Raw genomic sequence first — 18,354 nt, 5'->3', positions numbered from 1 at the left:
AGGCCTTTTTGTGGCCTATTTTGCCCAGAAAGAGGCACCCAGACCATACATAACTCTTTGTTTCTGTTGTCTCATATTGTCCTAATCCCAAATATCCAAATTACTATTACTCTAACAATGTTACTATATTTGCAATAATTTTACTACTTTTAAAATTTTAAAAAATAAGCGATTGGCATTTTTTCACAGAAACAAAAGATGAGGCAGTGTTGCAGCCAACTGGAACGGGTTTCCAGCCAGTCAGTTGTGTTGTATTTGCAGGGAATGTCCCAGCACAGGCAGGAAAGATGGATCTGACTCCATGTTCTCACAAGGCTGATTTATTGCTTTATAATATGATATTATATTAAAGAATACTATACTAACTATACTAAAGAATACAGAAAGGATACTTACAGAATGCTCAAAAGATAATAATGAAAACTCCTGACTCTCTCCAGAGTCCCGACACAGCTTGGCCCTGACTGGCCAAAGAGTGAAAACAACTCCCAGCAGAATCCAATGGAGCAGTCACCTGTGGGTAAACAATCTCCAAACACATTCCAAAGGGGCAAAACACAGGAGAAGCAAATGAGATAAGAATTGTTTTCCTTTTCTTTGAGCTTCTCAGCTTCCCAGGAGAAAAATCCTGGATGCAGGGATTTTTCAGAAAATGCGAATGGCACACAGGTGTGAGCTGGGCTGTCAGCGATGGAGAGAGACAGGGAGGCTGATGGGGATCAGGATCCCGTTTTGCTGTGGACACTGATGGTGATCCAATTCCATTTTGCTGTGACACTGATGGGGATCCAATCCCATTTTGCTGTGGGACACTGATGGTGATCAATCCCGCTTTACTGGGGACACTGATGGTGATCAATCCCATTTTACTGTGACACTGATGGGGATCCAATTCCATTTTACTGTGGACACTGATGGGGATCAGGATCCCGTTTTGCTGTGACACTGATGAGGATCCAATCCTGTTTTGCTGTGACACTGATGGGGATCCAATCCCGTTTTGCTGTGACACTGATGAGGATCCAATCCTGTTTTGCTGTGACACTGATGGGGATCCAATCCCGTTTTGCTGTGACACTGATGGGGATCCAATCCTGTTTTGCTGTGGGACACTGATGGGGATCCAATCCCGTTTTGCTGTGACACTGATGGGGATCCAATCCCATTTTGCTGTGACACTGATGGGGATCCAATCCCATTTTGCTGTGACACTGATGTGGATCAGGATCCCGTTTTACTGTGGACACTGATGGGGATCCAATCCTGTTTTGCTGTGACACTGATGGGGATCCAATCCCGTTTTGCTGTGACACTGATGGGGATCCAATCCCATTTTGCTGTGACACTGATGATGATCCAATCCCGTTTTGCTGTGGGACACTGATGGGGATCCAATCCCATTTTACTGTGGACACTGATGGGGATCCAGTCCCATTTTGCTGTGACACTGATGGGGATCCAGTCCCGTTTTACTGTGGACACTGATGGTGATCCAATCCCATTTTGCTGTGACACTGATGGGGATCCAGTCCCGTTTTACTGTGGACACTGATGGTGATCCAATCCCGTTTTGCTGTGGCACACAAACATTCCAGCCCCCGCGGCTGCTGGCAAAGCCCAGGTAAGGGAGCACCAAGGGCCCTGCATGGCACCCACAGGGGTTTGGGTGCTGCAGCCGTGCAGGGAGGGGAGCAGCTCCCAGGCACACACACAGGCAGGGCCCAGGTTTGTCTGCCCCCAGCCTGGGGCCACCCTAGGGCAGTGCAGAGATCGGGAAATGGGGAGGGAGCAGCTCGGGGACACAGGGACAGGCACAGGGACAGGCACAGGGACAGGGCAAGGAGCCAGGGGGGTATGACAGCTTTTGGGAGAAGCTGCTTCTGTCCCCAGCCCGGGGGATGCCCCCAGGGTCTCCATGTACAAATGTTTATTTACTGTCCTAGGGAGACAGCAATGTGTGCAGCAGTGAGCGGGTTACAGTCACAGACACAAACTTATGCACACAACATCATCTCTGGCTTTTGCAGAGTTTGATGGGATTTTCTTTTTCTACTTAACCTGCCTGATTGAATCTTCTTGCAATCCAAAGTTCCATCTGCTTATGGCTGTCTGCATAGGCACAGTATAACGGGACAAAAAAGGAAGAATAACGATAAAAGAATTGGAATGTACAAAGCAGGGGTGCACGATGGAGGAGCATCCTTGGGAACCTGTCCGCAGCTGACCGGGCCGGCGGCATCTCTTGTGTGAGCCGGTGACTCCGCACGGCGACAAACCAACGGGGAGCGGGACAAGGGGCACGGCGACAACGGGGACACGACGGGCCCGCCGGGGCGGTGCCGCAGCGCGGGGGGACGGACGGAGCGGCCCGGGCCCGCCCCTTCTGCGCCTCGGCACGATGGAGGCCGGCGTGGCGGCGGGCGCGGAGCCGGCGGCGGGCACGGAACCGGCGGCGAGCGAGGCGGAGGCGGGGACAGAGCCGGCGGTGGTGGCGGAGGCGCTGCGGCTGCTGCGGATCGAGCCCTCGGCGGCGGGCGAACCCAGCCCGGGGCGGGCGGGCGACGCGGCGGAGCCGGGCTCGGTGCGTGCGGCGGAGCCGGGCTCGGTGCGTGCGGCGGGTTCGGTGCTCGGTGCTCGGTGCTCGGTGCGTGCTCGGAGCGCCCCGCTGAGCTCGGTGCCCGCTCCCCCCGCAGAGGAACGCGCTGCGGAAGCGGCGGCGCTGGCAACGCGTTCTCGCCGCCCGGCGCGGGAAGCGGCGGCAGGAGCGGCAGCGCCGCCGGGCGCGGCGGGCAGCGGGGGACGGCAACGGGGACGGCCCGGCAGCGGCGCTCGGCAGCGGCCCCGGCGGGCCCGGACCGCCGTCCCTCCGCCGCGGGAGGGTCCCGGCCGCCCTGGCCACGGAGCGGCTGCTGCAGGCGCGGGCGGCGGGGCCGCGGCTCTGCGTGGACCTCGGCGTGGGCGGCGGCATGAGCGAGAAGGTGCGGGGGTACCGGGGGCTGCTCGGGGGGTCCCGGGGGGTTCCCGCACAGGCTGCTCGGGCAGCGGGAGCTCGGCGGAGCCGCCCCGGGCCTGCCGGTGCCGTGTGGCCGGGGCTCGGCAGCGGCTCCGCAGCCCAGCCCGGTCACCGTGCCGCCGTGTGTCCCCAGGAGAGCGGCCGCCTGGCCTCGCAGATCCGGCGGCTCTACGGCGCGAACCGCCGCGCCGCCCGGCCCTTCTGGCTGTGCCTGACCGGCTTCGCGGCCGGCACCCCCATCTACGAGCAGTGCTTCCGCATGAACGACGGCTTCGAGCGGTACCTGGTGAGGCTCTGGCCCGGGCTCTGCATCTCGTGTACAACTAGCCCGTTGTTGATGCTCTCCCTTTCTGAAAGCACCCTGAGATCTGAGGAGGAGGAGAGAATTTAATGGAGTTTTTGGGTGGGTTGATCAGTTGCTAGAACAGGAACATTGTCCAAGTAAAAGGAAAAACCCAGGTCACTGGAGATGTGTAGGATCTGTGGAGATCTCAGGGGGTCTGTAGGATCTACAAAGCTTTAGCAGTTTGTGTGTCCAAAGCTGCAGTGTCAGTGCTGGGATGTCTCTGTGTCTTGGGGAGGGCTTTGTTCTGGCAGATGTACCTGAGGCTAACGAGCTGCTTCACTCTATCCTGTGGCTTTAAGATGGATACAACTCCAGAGAGTTACCTGGACCTGTTTCCTTTGGAGGCCATTGTTTATCTCACTCCTGACTCTGAGAATGGTAAGTATTTCACTTTAGCAAAGGGAGAAACAGGGCAAAAGGCTGACTTTTAGAAATTTGTTTTGAGGCCATTCCACGCTTCAGGCAAGTTGTTCCTCACGGGGCTGTCTCACATGGCATGAGCCATTCTGTGTGCTCAGATGTGGTGCTGAGTGTGTGCTGGTGGAGCCTGTGTGCCCCAGGCTGCAGCCCCTGCGGTGGGGAGGCTCTGCCAGGGCTGTCCTTTGGAGATCTGTGCCATGGGATGACTGCTGCTCTTTGCAGTGCTGCAGGACATCGACCCGAGCAAGGTGTACGTGCTGGGAGGGCTGGTGGATGAGAGCATTCACAAGGTGCGTGATCCTGCCCCGTCAGCAGGCACATCCCACTGCTCTGCCTGCACATCCCACACCCAGCCCTTGTCCCTCAAATTCTGCCTGGAGCCAGCAGCGAGCTGGGAGAGGCTGCGGCAGCACAGGTGTGAGCCCCGGGGCAGGTCGGTCTGTCCGGTGGCCCCTGAGGCCGTGTGTCCGTGTGTCCCTGCAGCAGCTGACCCTGCGGAGGGCGCGGGAGCAGCGCCTGCAGACTGCCCGGCTGCCCATCCGAGAGTACATGGTGAGAGCCCCCAACTCCAGGAACTACCACTGCGAGACTCTGGCCATCAACCAGGGTGAGGGGCTGCTGGGGCTGGGGGCTCACAGGGAGCTGGGGGCTCACAGGGGGCTGGGGGCTCACAGGGGGCTGGGGGCTCACACAGGGGCTGGGGGCTCACCCAGGGGCTGGGGTCTCACAGGGGGCTGGAGTCTCACAGGGGGCTGGGGGTTCACCCAGGGGCTGGGGCTCACACAGGGGCGGGGGGCTCACAGGGGGCGGGGGGCTCACAGGGGGCTGGGGGCTCACAGGGGAATGGGGGCTCACACAGGGGGCTGGGGGCTCACCCAGGGGGCTGGGGGCTCACAGGGGGCTGGGGGCTCACAGGGGGCTGGGGGCTCACACAGGGTCCTGGGGCTCACACAGCACTGGGGGCTCACAGGGGGCTGGGGGCTCACAGGGGGCTGGGGGCTCACAGGGGGCTGGGGTCTCACAGGGGGCTGGGGGCTCACAGGGGGCTGGGGGCTCACCCAGGGGGCTGGGGCTCACCCAGGGGCTGGGGGCTCACAGGGGGCTGGGGGCTGACACAGCACTGGGGGCTCACAGGGGTCTGGGGGCTCACACAGGGGGCTGGGGGCTCACCCAGCACTGGGGGCTCACAGGGGTCTGGGGGCTCACAGGGGGCTGGGGGCTCACACAGGGGCTGGGGGCTCACCCAGCATTGGGGGCTCACCCAGCACTGGGGGCTCACAGGGGCTGGGGGCTCACACAGGACTGGGGGCTCACACAGGGGCGGGGGCTCACAGGGGGCTGGGGGCTCACAGGGGGCTGGGGGCTCACCCAGCACTGGGGGCTCACCCAGCATTGGGGGCTCACAGGGGGCTGGGGGCTCACACAGGGGGCTGGGGGCTCACAGGGGGCTGGGGGCTCACCCAGGGGCTGGGGGCTCACAGGGGGCTGGGGGCTCCCACAGGGGCTGGGGGCTCACACAGGGGCTGGGGGCTCACCCAGGGGCTGGGGGCTCACAGGGGGCTGGGGGCTCCCACAGGGGCTGGGGGCTCACACAGGGGGCTGGGGGCTCACACAGGGCTGGGGGCTCACCCAGCATTGGGGGCTCACACAGGGGCTGGGGGCTCACAGGGGCTGGGGGCTCACCCAGCACTGGGGGCTCACAGGGGTCTGGGGGCTCACAGGGGCTGGGGGCTCACACAGGGGACTGGGGGCTCACCCAGCACTGGGGGCTCACAGAGGGCTGGGGCTCACCCAGCACTGGGGGCTGACACAGCACTGGGGACTCACAGGGGCTGGGGGCTCACACAGGGGGCTGGGGGCTCACCCAGCATTGGGGGCTCACAGGGGGCTGGGGGCTCACCCAGCACTGGGGGCTCACCCAGCACTGGGGGCTCACAGGGGGCTGGGGGCTCACACAGCACTGGGGGCTCACAGGGGGCTGGGGGCTCACACAGGGGGCTGGGGGCTCACACAGGGCTGGGGGCTCACACCCACAGGGCTGACTGGGTGCCCTGCTCCCCGTGCACAAGGCGCGCACACTCGGCTCTGGGGCTGCTCTGGGCTCAGGGATCCACAGAGGGATGGCACTCCTGAGGCCACCTCAGCCAGGTGTGACCGTGGCAGGCAGGCTGTTGGTGTCCTGTGCCCCCGTGGGCTGGCACTCGTGGGCACAGCACAGGGACAGGGTGTGCTTGTGCTCCTTCACCTCTGCAAGGGGAATGCCTCTCTGTTGGTCCCTGCACAGGGGCTCATGGCCCAGGCCAGCTCCTCAAAGCTTTTACCCCTGCCCTGAGGACAGAAGGCAGAGGGGGTGCCCAGGGGCTGGGGTCTCCCTGCCTGGCAGTGCTCGTGGGAGCACAGCAGCTGTGGCACATGTCAGCCAAGAGAGTGATGGGCACACACTGCTCCATTGACAGAGCCCCTGCTTTGCCCAGAGCTCCCTACAGTGCAGTCCAAAACACCTGTGTGCCCCAGGTGAGTGGGGCAGCTCATCAGGTGTTGCCTGGGGGAGCTCCCCTGGCTTAGCTGCCATCACCTCCCGTGTTTGGTGGGTGTGTGGAGCGCTGGCACCGCTGTCACAGCACAGCGTGTCACCAACCCCTGTGTGTGCTGACAGTGTTTGATGTCCTGTGCACCTTCTACGAGACGCGGAGCTGGCCAGCAGCCCTGAGGGCCGGCGTTTCCTCGGGCAAGGGCTACGTGCTCCCGGACACGGCGGATCAGGTGGAGACACCCCGGAGCGCCACTGCTGCCCAAGGAAACGCTTTATTTCGCGAAGAGGAGCTGCACAGGCAGGGAGCACCAGCGTGACCGTGCACGGCAGACGGCTGTTTGCAGCAGGAGCAACACCTTCTACCTCAGGACTGCGGTGCTGGACATCGCCGTGCCCCCCAGCAGGAAGGAAAGCCTGGGATCAGGTGAAAACTGATAGGAATTCAGTTCTTTGCAGCTGTTTGTTTGTGACTCCTTCACCTGCGCTTGTTCTGAGGGTGGGGAGGAGAGCTTTAGGGTGTTTTCTGCATTTTATTGAAACAGAGGAATGTGCAGTTGGGGTTGCAAAGCTTTTGGGCAAGGGAGAGGCCCTGCCATGGGACAGGAGAGTGCTGCCCCTGCAGGAGAAGGTGGGATTGGGGAGCAGCTCCCAAGGGCACTGTGGCCCAGCAGCTTAAACCCACGGACACTTGGTGGGTTGCCGAAGCCTTTGGCTATCTACTATAAAATAAAAGGTTTAGATCCCCATTGTGTCCCTACTGATGAGTGGTGCCTCGTCACAGCTGGCACACGCAGGGCCCTGGGCCCCGTTGTCCCTGCTGGGAGGCACCTGGGCCTGGCTGTGCCCTGCACAAAGCAGGGTCGGGTGCCAAGGCACAGCAGGAGTGTGTTTGGTGCAGCTGAGCCGATGCGTTACCTCAGCCACTGCTGCCTCGTGGCCAGTGGCAGCAGGACCTGCAGGTCATCTGAGGTAAGTTTGGTTATGTGTTTTCATTCCTGTCTCACAGCAAACCCTTTCACAGCCCGGGGTGTGCAGGAGCAGGGGCTTTAACCCAGCTTTGAGGTTTAACCCAAGCCTGGGTTAACCTGAGGCTAAGCCACCACGGGGGGCTTCCGAGTGTTTCTGCGCTGAGCCCTTGGGGGCTCTTGGCCGGCTGGGTGTGGAGACAATCCCCGTCAGTCAGTGTCCCCGAGGCAGGGGACAGCCCTGTCCCCACCTGTCCCCGAGCCAGGGGACAGCCCTGTCCCTGAGCCAGGGGACAGCCCTGTTCCCACCTGTCCCCGAGCCAGGGGACAGCCCTGTCACTGAGTCAGGGAACAGCCCTGTCCCCACCTGTCCCCGAGCCAGGGCACAGCCCTGTCCCCACCTGTCCCCGAGCCAGGGGACAGCCTGTCCCTGAGCCAGGGCACAGCCCTGTCCCCTCCTGTCCCCGAGCCAGGGGACAGCCCTGTCCCTGAGCCAGGGGACAGCCCTGTCACTGAGTCAGGGGGACAGCCCTGTTCCCACCTGTCCCTGAGCCAGGGGACAGCCCTGTCCCCACCTGTCCCCGAGCCAGGGGACAGCCCTGTCCCTGAGCCAGGGGACAGCCCTGTCCCCACCTGTCCCCCAGCCAGGGGACAGCCCTGTCCCCACCTGTCCCCGAGCCAGGGGACAGCCCTGTCCCCACCTGTCCCCCAGCCAGGGGACAGCCCTGTCCCCACCTGTCCCCAAGCCAGGGGACAGCCCTGTTCCTGAGCCAGGGGACAGCCCTGTCCCCTCCTGTCCCCGAGCCAGGGGACAGCCCTGTCCCTGAGCCAGGGGACAGCCCTGTCACTGAGTCAGGGGGACAGCCCTGTCCCCACCTGTCCCCGAGCCAGGGGACAGCCCTGTTCCTGAGCCAGGGGGACAGCCCTGTTCCCACCTGTCCCCGAGCCAGGGGACAGCCCTGTCCCCACCTGTCCCCAAGCCAGGGGACAGCCCTGTCCCTGAGCCAGGGGACAGCCCTGTCCCCACCTGTCCCCGAGCCAGGGGACAGCCCTGTCCCCACCTGTCCCCGAGCCAGGGGACAGCCCTGTCCCCACCTGTCCCCCAGCCAAGGGACAGCCCTGTCCCCACCTGTCCCCAAGCCAGGGGACAGCCCTGTTCCTGAGCCAGGGGACAGCCCTGTCCCCACCTGTCCCCGAGCCAGGGGACAGCCCTGTCCCTGAGCCAGGGGACAGCCCTGTCACTGAGTCAGGGGGACAGCCCTGTCCCCACCTGTCCCCGAGCCAGGGGACAGCCCTGTCCCCACCTGTCCCTGAGCCAAGGGACGGCCCTGTCCCCACCTGTCCCCGAGCCAGGGGACAGCCCTGTCCCCACCTGTCCCCGAGCCAGGGGACAGCCCTGTTCCTGAGCCAGGGGACAGCCCTGTCCCCTCCTGTCCCCGAGCCAGGGGACAGCCCTGTCCCTGAGCCAGGGGACAGCCCTGTCACTGAGTCAGGGGGACAGCCCTGTTCCCACCTGTCCCCCAGCCAGGGGACAGCCCTGTCCCTGAGCCAGGGGACAGCCCTGTCCCCACCTGTCCCCGAGCCAGGGGACAGCCCTGTCCCCTGAGCCAGGGAACAGCCCTGTCCCCACCTGTCCCCCAGCCAGGGGACAGCCCTGTCCCTACCTGTCCCTGAGCCAGGGGACAGCCCTGTCCCCACCTGTCCCCCAGCCAGGGGACAGCCCTGTCCCCACCTGTCCCCGAGCCAGGGGACAGCCCTGTCCCCACCGTGCCTGGCAGAGGCGCTGCCGCAGGGACTGCGGGCCAGCAGCAGCAGCTGCAGCAGCGCACCCAGCACGGCTGCGGAAAAGCAGCTGGACTGGCATCACTGTGTTCCCTCGGCCACCCGGGCCTGTCCCATTCGGGCCGGGTGGGGTTCGCTGTTCCATCAGTGTCAGTGAAAGGCAGGCTCAAGGGCTCTTCCCCACGGGTGGCACAGGCAGCTGAGAGAACACGGCGAGCCTGACCAGCTGCACAGAACGTGGGATGAGCCCTGGGCAGGACACACACACACTGCAGTGCTCCGAGAGCAGCTGGGGCAAGGCTGCCCTTGGGGAGCCCTGCCAAAAGGTGTGGGCATGCCCTGCCTGGGGGACAGCCTGAGGTGGGCAGAGGGCACACACGTGGCTCTGTCCCCCTCAGCGTGCCCATCACAGCCTCGGGGCCGCCCTGAACTGCTGCAGGAGGCAGAGGATGGCAGCGGCCAGGGCCATGTGCTGGCGGGCCAGCAGCTTGGTGCCCAGCTCGGGGCACACCTGCCCGTGCAGCTGCTGCTGCAGGGCCTGCACCAGCCGCTGGTAGGTGCCCACCACACGGCCCAGCGCCGCCCCCAGCTCCTGCTGGCGCTGCCCGCAGTGCTGGCAGTGTGCCACCTGGAAGCAGGTCACTGCCAGCTGCACCAGGCGGTCAAAGGTGGCTCTCAGGGCGCACTGCACCTCGGGCAGAGGCTGCTCCGCGCTCAGCAGCGCCTGGCAGCTGGACAGCAGGTCCTGGGAAGCCCAGCCCAGGGCACCCTTGCTCTCCGCACCCTGCTCCGCGCACTGGCGGTGCAGGGGGGTGGCCTGGTTGCCGCAGAGCTGCCCCACAACCTGCTGCAGCTCCACGGTGTAGGCCAGGAAGCGTGAGAGATCCGCGGGGCTGGCCCACGCCTGCTGCTTCAGCTGCCCGAGCGCTCGCAGGTGCGGCTCCTGCCCTGCCCTGTCCCCAGCAATGCACAACCCGCCCCCGGGGGTCCTGGCAAGGCTGCAGCTGCTGGACGGGGGGCAGGTGAGGGGCCCTGGCAGCTGGGGGGGCCTGCTTTCACCCTCCCCCTGGCTGTGGGGCTGGGGGAAGCAGCTGATGTAGGGCAGGCGGCAGCCGCAGCTCTCCAGCCCGTGTGCGACGGGGGACAGAGGGGTCTGCTCACCCTCCTCGGGGTTAAAACAGGGCAACGAGTGTGTTACCGCCCCGTGGTCTGCTGCTCCTTTCCCCGGGGGCGCTGGGACCGGGGAGATGGAGAGCCCTGCAGCCGGAGGCAGGCAGGAGCCCTGGCCCAGCCCTGCTGCCTGCCCCCGGGGAAGGGGAGCCCGAGCAGGCTGCGGCTGCTGCTGAGCCGCAATGCCCGCACCTCCCGGCTGCCCTGCATCCCCGGGCTGCCCCGCAGCCGGCCCCGAGCTGCCCACCAGCTCCCTGGCACAGCCTGCTCCTGCTGCCGGGGACGCGGGCACCTTCCTGCCACCGGCACCGGCCCCGCTGCACCCGCTGGGCATCACACAGCCCAGGGGCTCCAGGGGGACACTGGCCCTGTCCTGCAGGCTGTGTGACACCGGGGCTGTCCTCACGCCCAGTGCCAGCCAGGAGAGGTGGGTGAGAGCCCCCGGGGCGCTGCTGCAGCCTGCCAGGAGCTGGGCTGTGTCTGGGAGCCCCGTGTGCCCCTCGTGCACCCTCAGCAGGGTCTGCCTGCTCACCCCCTGCCAGCCCCTGGCATGGGACACGGCCCCCTCGCAGCTGCTGCTGGCACTGCCCTGGATGTCAGCATGGAGCTGGCCATCAGCACAGCACTGACCATCGGCACGGCCCTGGCTGTCAGCCTGGCACTGACCATCACCATGGCACTGCCCATTGGCACTGCCCTCAATGTCAGCATGGAGCTGGCCATGGGCATGGCACTGCCCATTGGCACCGCCCTCAATGTCAGCATGGAGCTGGCCATGGGCATGGCACTGACCCTCGCCATGGCACTGACCATGGGCACAGCCCTGACTCTCACCATGGCCCTGACCATCAGCAGCGCCCTTGTCAGTGGCACAGCTCTGGCCATGGGCTTTGCTCTCCCGACAGGGAGCCAGGGAAGGCTCCACCCTGGCAGGGAGCAGCCCCTGCCCCTGGGCCAGCTCCCGCGGAGGGGCCGTGCTGGGCACAGGAGCCGGTGGCAGCAGCAGGAGCTTGTTAGAAGGGCACACAAGAGCAGAGGGCACCACGCCGGCCTCGTGCCGGGCGGGCATCACCTCACCCCGCTCCTCCTGTGGTGCTGGGCTCTGCCAGCCCGCAGTGGGCACAGGGCTCTCCTGGCTCACACACCCAGAACCTGCCTCCCCTGGGCAGCTCCACTGGGCAGCTCCCCTGGCGCTGTGGGGAAGGGGCTCCAGGGACAGCAAAGGGGGCTGCTGTGGCTGCACTCTGCTCTCCTCCCCACCGTGGCCACCGGGAGGGTGAATGTCCAGAAGGGAGGAAACCAGCCATTCCATCACCGACTTTGTCCCCGTGGCGCCAGGCTGCGTGTCCCTCGGAGCAGAGCAGGGCTCTGTGCCAGCAGTGTCCCTCTGGGCCTGGGGGGCTGCAGGAATCCCCCTCTCCACGTCCTTCCCCGTGTCCTCTGCCGAGGGCTGAGTGGGTGGCCAGGAGCAGCAGCGCTGTGCGGAGCCGGGGGCAGCTGCAGGGAAGCTGACCTGCGAGGTGTAATCAGTTTTCAGGAAGGACCTTCTCTTCCTCAGGCTCTTGCTGCAGGTCAGCTCCCTCTCCTGGCCCTGCTTCTCCCTGGTCGAGGGGTTCTCCCCCAAGCTGTAGCACCTCAGCCTCTTTGGGATGCAGGAGGAGCTCCCTGTGCCCTCCCAGGATGCAGCGTCATAGCCTGATGGCAAGAAAAAACACAGAAATCAGGAAGTCATCCCGGGCAGCAGAATACCCTCATGCCTACACAGAGGGCCCAAAAAGCTCCTGGCACAGCCTTGGAATCACAGGCACAAAAGTCCAGCAGCAGTTCCGGGTTCCCAAGAGCAAAAGGAAATGATTTCTCGTGGGGAGTGGGATGTCAGAAAAAGGCAGAGCCTGGGTGTGTGGTGCAGGATCTGGGCATGAGGGAGCAGCTTCACCTGCAGGCAGGTGTGGCTGGGCCTCCCCAGGTAAATCTGGGGACAGATTTAGAGGTACTAAAGAGGTACTGAAAGAGCTGATTGCTTCAGGAACAGGAATACTCCCATTTCTGAGAAAATACAATGGTCAGGGAGCTGCCCAGCCCTGGGAATCCTTGACCCAGCTCTGAACCCAGCCTCTGGCCTGAGCACACCTTTGAAGTCGGGGGGTTCATGTGACAATGCTTTACAGGCTTGGGACATTCCAGAATGCCTGAAAACTGAAACTCCTGCAAACTGACTTCTGCCACCACCGTGTGTGGTTGCACATGATAACAAGTCCCCCTGCAATGTCACCGTAAGGGCGCTGAGGAGCGGCCTGCAGAGCACGGAGGCTCCTTCCAAAGCCCCTCAGGAGCTCCGGGAGCAGGCAGGGGGACGGAGCAGGCAGCCCCGCAGCCCAGCCCTGCAGCAGGACCCGCTGTGCCTTTACCTGCCGGCGGGCTGAGCCGGTCCGCAGCATCGTAGAACTCCTCCTCGGAGCTGGAGTCGGCGAACCCCGGTGGCGGCCGCAGCACGGGCTCGCCGTGCCCCGCTGTCCCCGGCGGGCCGGGCGCGGGGGACGCTCCGGAGCCGGCGCTCCCCTCGGGCAGCGGGGCCGGGGCCTCGCCCAGCCCCGCGGGGCCGCCCCCGGTGCCGCTGCCGGCGGGGCTGTCCGCGGCGCACCCCGGCACGAAGCCGCTCTCGGAGCCGCTCGTGTCCCGCACGGCGGGCGTGCAGAACCGCAGCAGCCCCGGCCGGGAGGAAGGGCGCGCGTCCGCCTCATCCTCCTCCTCCAGCGCATCCACGGAGTCGCTGGAGCCGCTGGTCCTGAAGCCGCGGCTCTCGGCGTTGGCCGAGTCGGAGGCCTCGGAGGCGCTGTCGCTGCCGGTGTCGCCGCGGGGCTCCGCCGCTCCCGGTGCCGCGCCGCCGCTCGCCTCGGGGCTCCGCCGCTCCGAGCCCGAACCCGGCTCGCAGGAGTCCTCGGAGTCGCTGCAGGCTCGGGATTCATAGCCTGCGGTGCAAACGAGCCGCTCAGCCCGGGCTGGGGCAGAGCCTGACCCGCGGACACGCGGGGATCAGAGCAGGGCAGAGTGAGGATGGAGCTGCGGGTGCTCCCAGCCCAGAGCAGCCCCCGGAGCTCTGGGCAGGGGCACAGGGACCTGGGGGTGTTCTCAGCCCTCTCCAGCCCCCGGAGCTCAGGGCAGGGGCACAGCGACCTGGGGGTGTTCTCAGCCCTCTCCAGCCCCCGGAGCTCAGGGCAGGGGCACAGGGACCTGGGGGTGCTCTCAGAGCAGCCCCCGGAGCTCAGGGCAGGGGCACAGGGACCTGGGGGCGCTCTCAGAGCAGCTCCCGGAGCTCAGGGCAGGCTGGGGATGGAACTAAGGGGGCTCTCAGCCCTCTCCAGCCCCCCAGAGCTGCCAGCCCAGCTGAGCCCAAACCCTCGGTGCCCACGAGCCTGCAGCTCTCACAGAGCCAGGGCACCCTGAATGCTGGAGAAGCCCTCTGAGACCATCCAGTCCAGCCTCAATCAAGCTCATCACACAGCCCTGGCCTGCTGCTGCAGGAGCTGGGCCATGCACCCATTCCTCCCCAGCCTGTGTCACAAAAAAAGCTGTTTTTACGGACCTTCCTCAGCTGAGACACGGTGCAGCTGCTGCTGTTTCTCTCCCCAGGTGAATATGGAGGCGTTTGCATCCACAAGGAGTCTGTAGTAGCCAGCGATGAGGCACACGAGGTCCTTTGCACTGTTTGACTCCAGCAGCAGAGTAAGCACCTTTTTGGGTTTATTTTCAGAGGTGCGGGGGAGAAAAGAGTAAAGAAGATGAGAATAAACAAATATAGATTAGAATAAACAAACAGTGTTTGTACCACAGTCAGCAGGAACAGGCTGCACCAGGACAAGGCACCCCCTTTGTCTCATACAAGGAGGCACAAAGAAGAGAAATTTATTTTTCTAGCTTTTTGTGCTTTTGCTGTGTCTCACTGATGGAGGAAAAAAAATCACTTTTCCTCAGCAGGAAAAATCACTTCTCTCTAACAATTTTTTTGGTTCTTCCTATGAGGTTTCCCTGCCGAGTCTGCTCTAAGCCTTTTATCCTGGTGACTCCCTGTTGGAACCCAGGAAATCCCTCTGGCTGCCCTGGAGGGCTCGAGCCCCTGCTCGGGGGGCTCAGAGACCCTGGCACAGAGCCCACGACCCCTGAGCCTTTGATTTAGCCCTTGGAAAAAACAATTACCAACCTTTATATGAAGAATTGCAAGTCAAGAGAGTTTAAGTAGAATAATAGTTTGTCATGGGGTGAAAAATAGATTTTTGAGGTTTTTAGAGTGGGGGTTCGGGAGGCAAGATGGAGGAATTTGGGCGTGCCTTGTCCTTTTTGCTTCTTCTTGGCCTCCATCTTCTGGGTGATGGTGGCACTTTTGGATTGGTTTAGAGTAGAAGCTCACTGTCTAACACAGGTGATGGGTATTGGGAAGTAACTGTAAATATTGTACATGTAGTTTTCAGTATAAAAAGATAACACTGCCCTGGGGCAGGCAGAGTGCCACTGACTGTCCTGCTGGACAGACCTGGGCAGGGCAGGAGAAAGAATTTTACAGATAAGGAACAACAAACAACCTTGAGATTGAGAAATGAAGAGCTCTGACTGCTTCTTTGAGCACCGGGCTGGGAACAGAGACTTTCTAACACATCTCAGGGTCACTGTGAGCAGCAGAGACCCTGAGAACTCCCCTGGCCTCTGAGGAGAGCCGATGGTGCAGGAGCCCCCTCAGGTGCTCACCTTCAGGTCCTGCAGGTAGATCTTGACGGTGCTGACGCGCTCCGAGTCCTCGCTGAGCTCCACCCTGCTGATGCTGGGGAACTCGGCCAGGCTGCTGGCGATGTTCAGCTTGCTGTTCACGATCTGGCTCACGCCGTGCCTGGCGCCCACCAGCAGCGCCACGTACGACTCCCGGTCCTGCAGCTGCACAGGGGCACGGGTCACACCTGGGCATGGGTCACACCTGGGCATGTGTCACACCTGGGCATGGGTCACACCTGGGCACGGGTCACACCTGGGCATGGGTCACACCTGGGCACGTGTCACACCTGGGCATGGGTCACACCTGGGCACGCGTCACACCTGGGCACGCATCACACCTGGGCATGGGTCACACCTGGGCACGGGTCACACCTGGGCACACATCACACCTGGGCACAGGTCACACCTGGGCACGGGTCACATCTGGGCACATGTCACACCTGGGCATGGGTCACACCTGGGCCTGGGTCACACCTGGGCACGGGTCACATCTGGGCACATGTCACACCTGGGCATGGGTCACACCTGGGCATGGGTCACATCTAAGCATGGGTCACACCTGGGCACGCGTCACACCTGGGCACGCGTCACACCTGGGCATGGGTCACATCTGGGCACGGGTCACACCTGGGCATGGGTCACACCTGGGCATGGGTCACACCTGGCACGTGTCACACCTGGGCATGGGTCACACCTGGGCACGGGTCACATCTGGGCATGGGTCACACCTGGGCACATGTCACACCTGGGCACGGGTCACACCTGGGCACGGGTCACGCCTGGGCACGGGTCACACCTGGGCACGCGTCACACCTGGGCACGCGTCACACCTGGGCACGCGTCACACCTGGGCACGCGTCACACCTGGGCACGCGTCACACCTGGGCATGGGTCACACCTGGGCACGGGTCACACCTGGGCACGGGTCACACCTGGGCACACGTCACACCTGGGCACGCGTCACACCTGGGCACGGGTCACACCTGGGCACGGGTCACACCTGGGCACGCGTCACACCTGGGCACGGGTCACACCTGGGCATGGGTCACACCTGGGCACAGGTCACACCTGGGCATGGGTCACACCTGGGCATGGGTCACACCTGGGCACGCGTCACACCTGGGCACGGGTCACACCTGGGCACGGGTCACACCTGGGCATGGGTCACACCTGGGCACAGGTCACATCTGGGCATGAGTCACACCTGGGCACAGGTCACACCTGGGCATGGGTCACACCTGGGCACCGGTCACACCGGGCACGGGTCACACCGGGCATGGGTCACACCTGGGCGTGGGTCACACCTGGGCATGGGTCACATCTGGGCACGGGTCACACCTGGGCACGGGTCACACCTGGGCACGGGTCACACCTGGGCACGTGTCACACCTGGGCACGCGTCACACCTGGGCATGGGTCACATCTGGGCACAGGTCACACCTGGGCATGGGTCACACCTGGGCACGGGTCACACCTGGGCACGGGTCACACCTGGGCATGTGTCACACCTGGGCACGGGTCACACCTGGGCACGGGTCACACCTGGGCACGGGTCACACCTGGGCACGGGTCACACCTGGGCACAGGTCACACCTGGGCATGGGTCACACCTGGGCACGGGTCACACCTGGGCACGCGTCACACCTGGGCACGGGTCACATCTAAGCATGGGTCACACCTGGGCACGGGTCACACCTGGGCACGGGTCACACCTGGGCACGCGTCACACCTGGGCACGGGTCACACCTGGGCACGGGTCACACCTGGGCACGCGTCACACCTGGGCACGGGTCACACCTGGGCACGTGTCACACCTGGGCACGGGTCACACCTGGGCACGGGTCACACCTGGGCATGCGTCACACCTGGGCATGGGTCACACCTGGGCACGGGTCACACCTGGGCACGGGTCACATCTGGGCACGCGTCACACCTGGGCACAGGTCACACCTGGGCACGGGTCACACCTGGGCACGGGTCACACCTGGGCATGGGTCACATCTGGGCATGGGTGACACCTGGGCATGGGTCACACCTGGGCATGTGTCACACCTGGGCACGGGTCACACCTGGGCACGGGTCACATCTGGGCATGGGTCACACCTGGGCATGGGTCACACCTGGGCACGGGTCACACCTGGGCACGGGTCACATCTGGGCACGGGTCACATCTGGGCACGGGTCACACCTGGGCACGTGTCACACCTGGGCACGGGTCACACCTGGGCATGGGTCACATCTGGGCATGGGTGACACCTGGGCATGGGTCACACCTGGGCATGTGTCACACCTGGGCACGGGTCACACCTGGGCACGCGTCACATCTGGGCATGCGTCACACCTGGGCATGGGTCACACCTGGGCACGGGTCACACCTGGGCACGGGTCACATCTGGGCACGCGTCACATCTGGGCACAGGTCACACCTGGGCACGTGTCACACCTGGGCACGGGTTACACCTGGGCACGGGTCACATCTGGGCACGGGTCACACCTGGGCGTGGGTCACACCTGGGCATGTGTCACACCTGGGCACGGGTCACACCTGGGCACGGGTCACACCTGGGCACGGGTCACACCTGGGCACGCGTCACACCTGGGCATGGGTCACATCTGGGCACGGGTCACACCTGGGCATGGGTCACACCTGGGCACGCGTCACACCTGGGCATGGGTCACACCTGGGCACGGGTCACACCTGGGCACGCATCACACCTGGGCATGGGTGACACCTGGGCATGGGTGACACCTGGGCACATGTCACACCTGGGCATGGGTCACACCGGGCACGTGTCACACCTGGGCATGGGTGACACCTGGGCACGTGTCACACCTGGGCACGGGTCACACCTGGGCACGCGTCACACCTGGGCACGGGTCACACCTGGGCATGGGTCACACCTGGGCATGGGTCACACCTGGGCACGGGTCACATCTGGGCATGAGTCACACCTGGGCACGCAACACACCTGGGCACCGGTCACACCTGGGCACGGGTCACACCTGGGCATGTGTCACACCTGGGCACCGGTCACACCTGGGCATGGGTCACATCTGGGCATGTGTCACACCTGGGCACGCATCACACCTGGGCACGCGTCACACCTGGGCACGGGTCACACCTGGGCACGGGTCACACCTGGGCATGGGTCACACCTGGGCACGGGTCACACCTGGGCATGGGTCACACCTGGGCACGGGTCACACCTGGGCACGCGTCACACCTGGGCACGGGTCACACCTGGGCACGGGTCACACCTGGGCACGGGTCACACCTGGGCACAGGTCACACCTGGGCACGTGTCACACCTGGGCACGGGTCACATCTGGGCATGGGTCACACCTGGGCACGGGTCACAGCTGG

The 18,354-nt window shown here is 64.1% G+C and overlaps 2 protein-coding genes across 4 annotated transcripts in view; one reads left to right on the top strand and one right to left on the bottom strand.

Moving 5' to 3' along the window:
• The first annotated feature begins 2,364 nt into the window (after positions 1-2,364).
• On the top strand, positions 2,365-7,061 carry TRMT10B (tRNA methyltransferase 10B). 2 transcript variants are annotated; one of them, XM_064735783.1, is made up of 8 exons: positions 2,365-2,581; positions 2,694-2,978; positions 3,147-3,299; positions 3,659-3,737; positions 4,002-4,069; positions 4,263-4,386; positions 6,236-6,293; positions 6,436-6,561. In XM_064735783.1, exons 1-8 carry the CDS (start codon positions 2,399-2,401, stop codon positions 6,440-6,442), a joined length of 957 nt encoding a protein of 318 aa, XP_064591853.1. In that variant the 5' UTR covers positions 2,365-2,398; the 3' UTR covers positions 6,443-6,561. The 2 variants fall into 2 exon arrangements, with proteins under 2 accessions (XP_064591853.1, XP_064591852.1); XM_064735782.1 differs by lacking the exon at positions 6,236-6,293 and having other exon boundaries at positions 2,384-2,581; positions 6,436-7,061.
• Positions 7,062-8,951: 1,890 nt separating this feature from the next.
• FRMPD1 (FERM and PDZ domain containing 1) overlaps positions 8,952-18,354 on the bottom strand; it is a 34,053-nt gene continuing 24,650 nt past the window's right edge. For both annotated transcript variants that reach the window (XM_064736565.1, XM_064736566.1), the window contains 4 exons: positions 14,970-15,152; positions 13,813-13,960; positions 12,638-13,198; positions 8,952-11,924 (listed from right to left, as the gene is read on the bottom strand). In XM_064736565.1, coding sequence (XP_064592635.1) covers positions 9,466-11,924; positions 12,638-13,198; positions 13,813-13,960; positions 14,970-15,152 — 3,351 coding nt within the window. In that variant the 3' untranslated portion in view covers positions 8,952-9,465. The remainder of the gene's footprint in view (positions 11,925-12,637; positions 13,199-13,812; positions 13,961-14,969; positions 15,153-18,354) is intronic.

This window comes from Zonotrichia leucophrys, chromosome Z (genome assembly GCF_028769735.1).
Source record: "Zonotrichia leucophrys gambelii isolate GWCS_2022_RI chromosome Z, RI_Zleu_2.0, whole genome shotgun sequence".
NCBI classification, from domain to species: Eukaryota; Metazoa; Chordata; class Aves; order Passeriformes; family Passerellidae; genus Zonotrichia; species Zonotrichia leucophrys.
This window is presented reverse-complemented; position numbering and strand designations above follow the sequence as displayed.

What these genes read in the sequence shown, in the direction of transcription:
- TRMT10B (XM_064735782.1), top strand. Translation starts at nt 2,399, where the DNA reads ATGGAGGCCGGCGTGGCGGCGGGCGCGGAGCCGGCGGCGGGCACGGAA. An exon ending in GCGGCGGCATGAGCGAGAAG is followed by an intron (nt 2,979 to 3,146) that starts GTGCGGGGGTAC and finishes GTGTGTCCCCAG; the next exon opens with GAGAGCGGCCGCCTGGCCTC. An exon ending in TGGATGAGAGCATTCACAAG is followed by an intron (nt 4,070 to 4,262) that starts GTGCGTGATCCT and finishes GTGTCCCTGCAG; the next exon opens with CAGCTGACCCTGCGGAGGGC.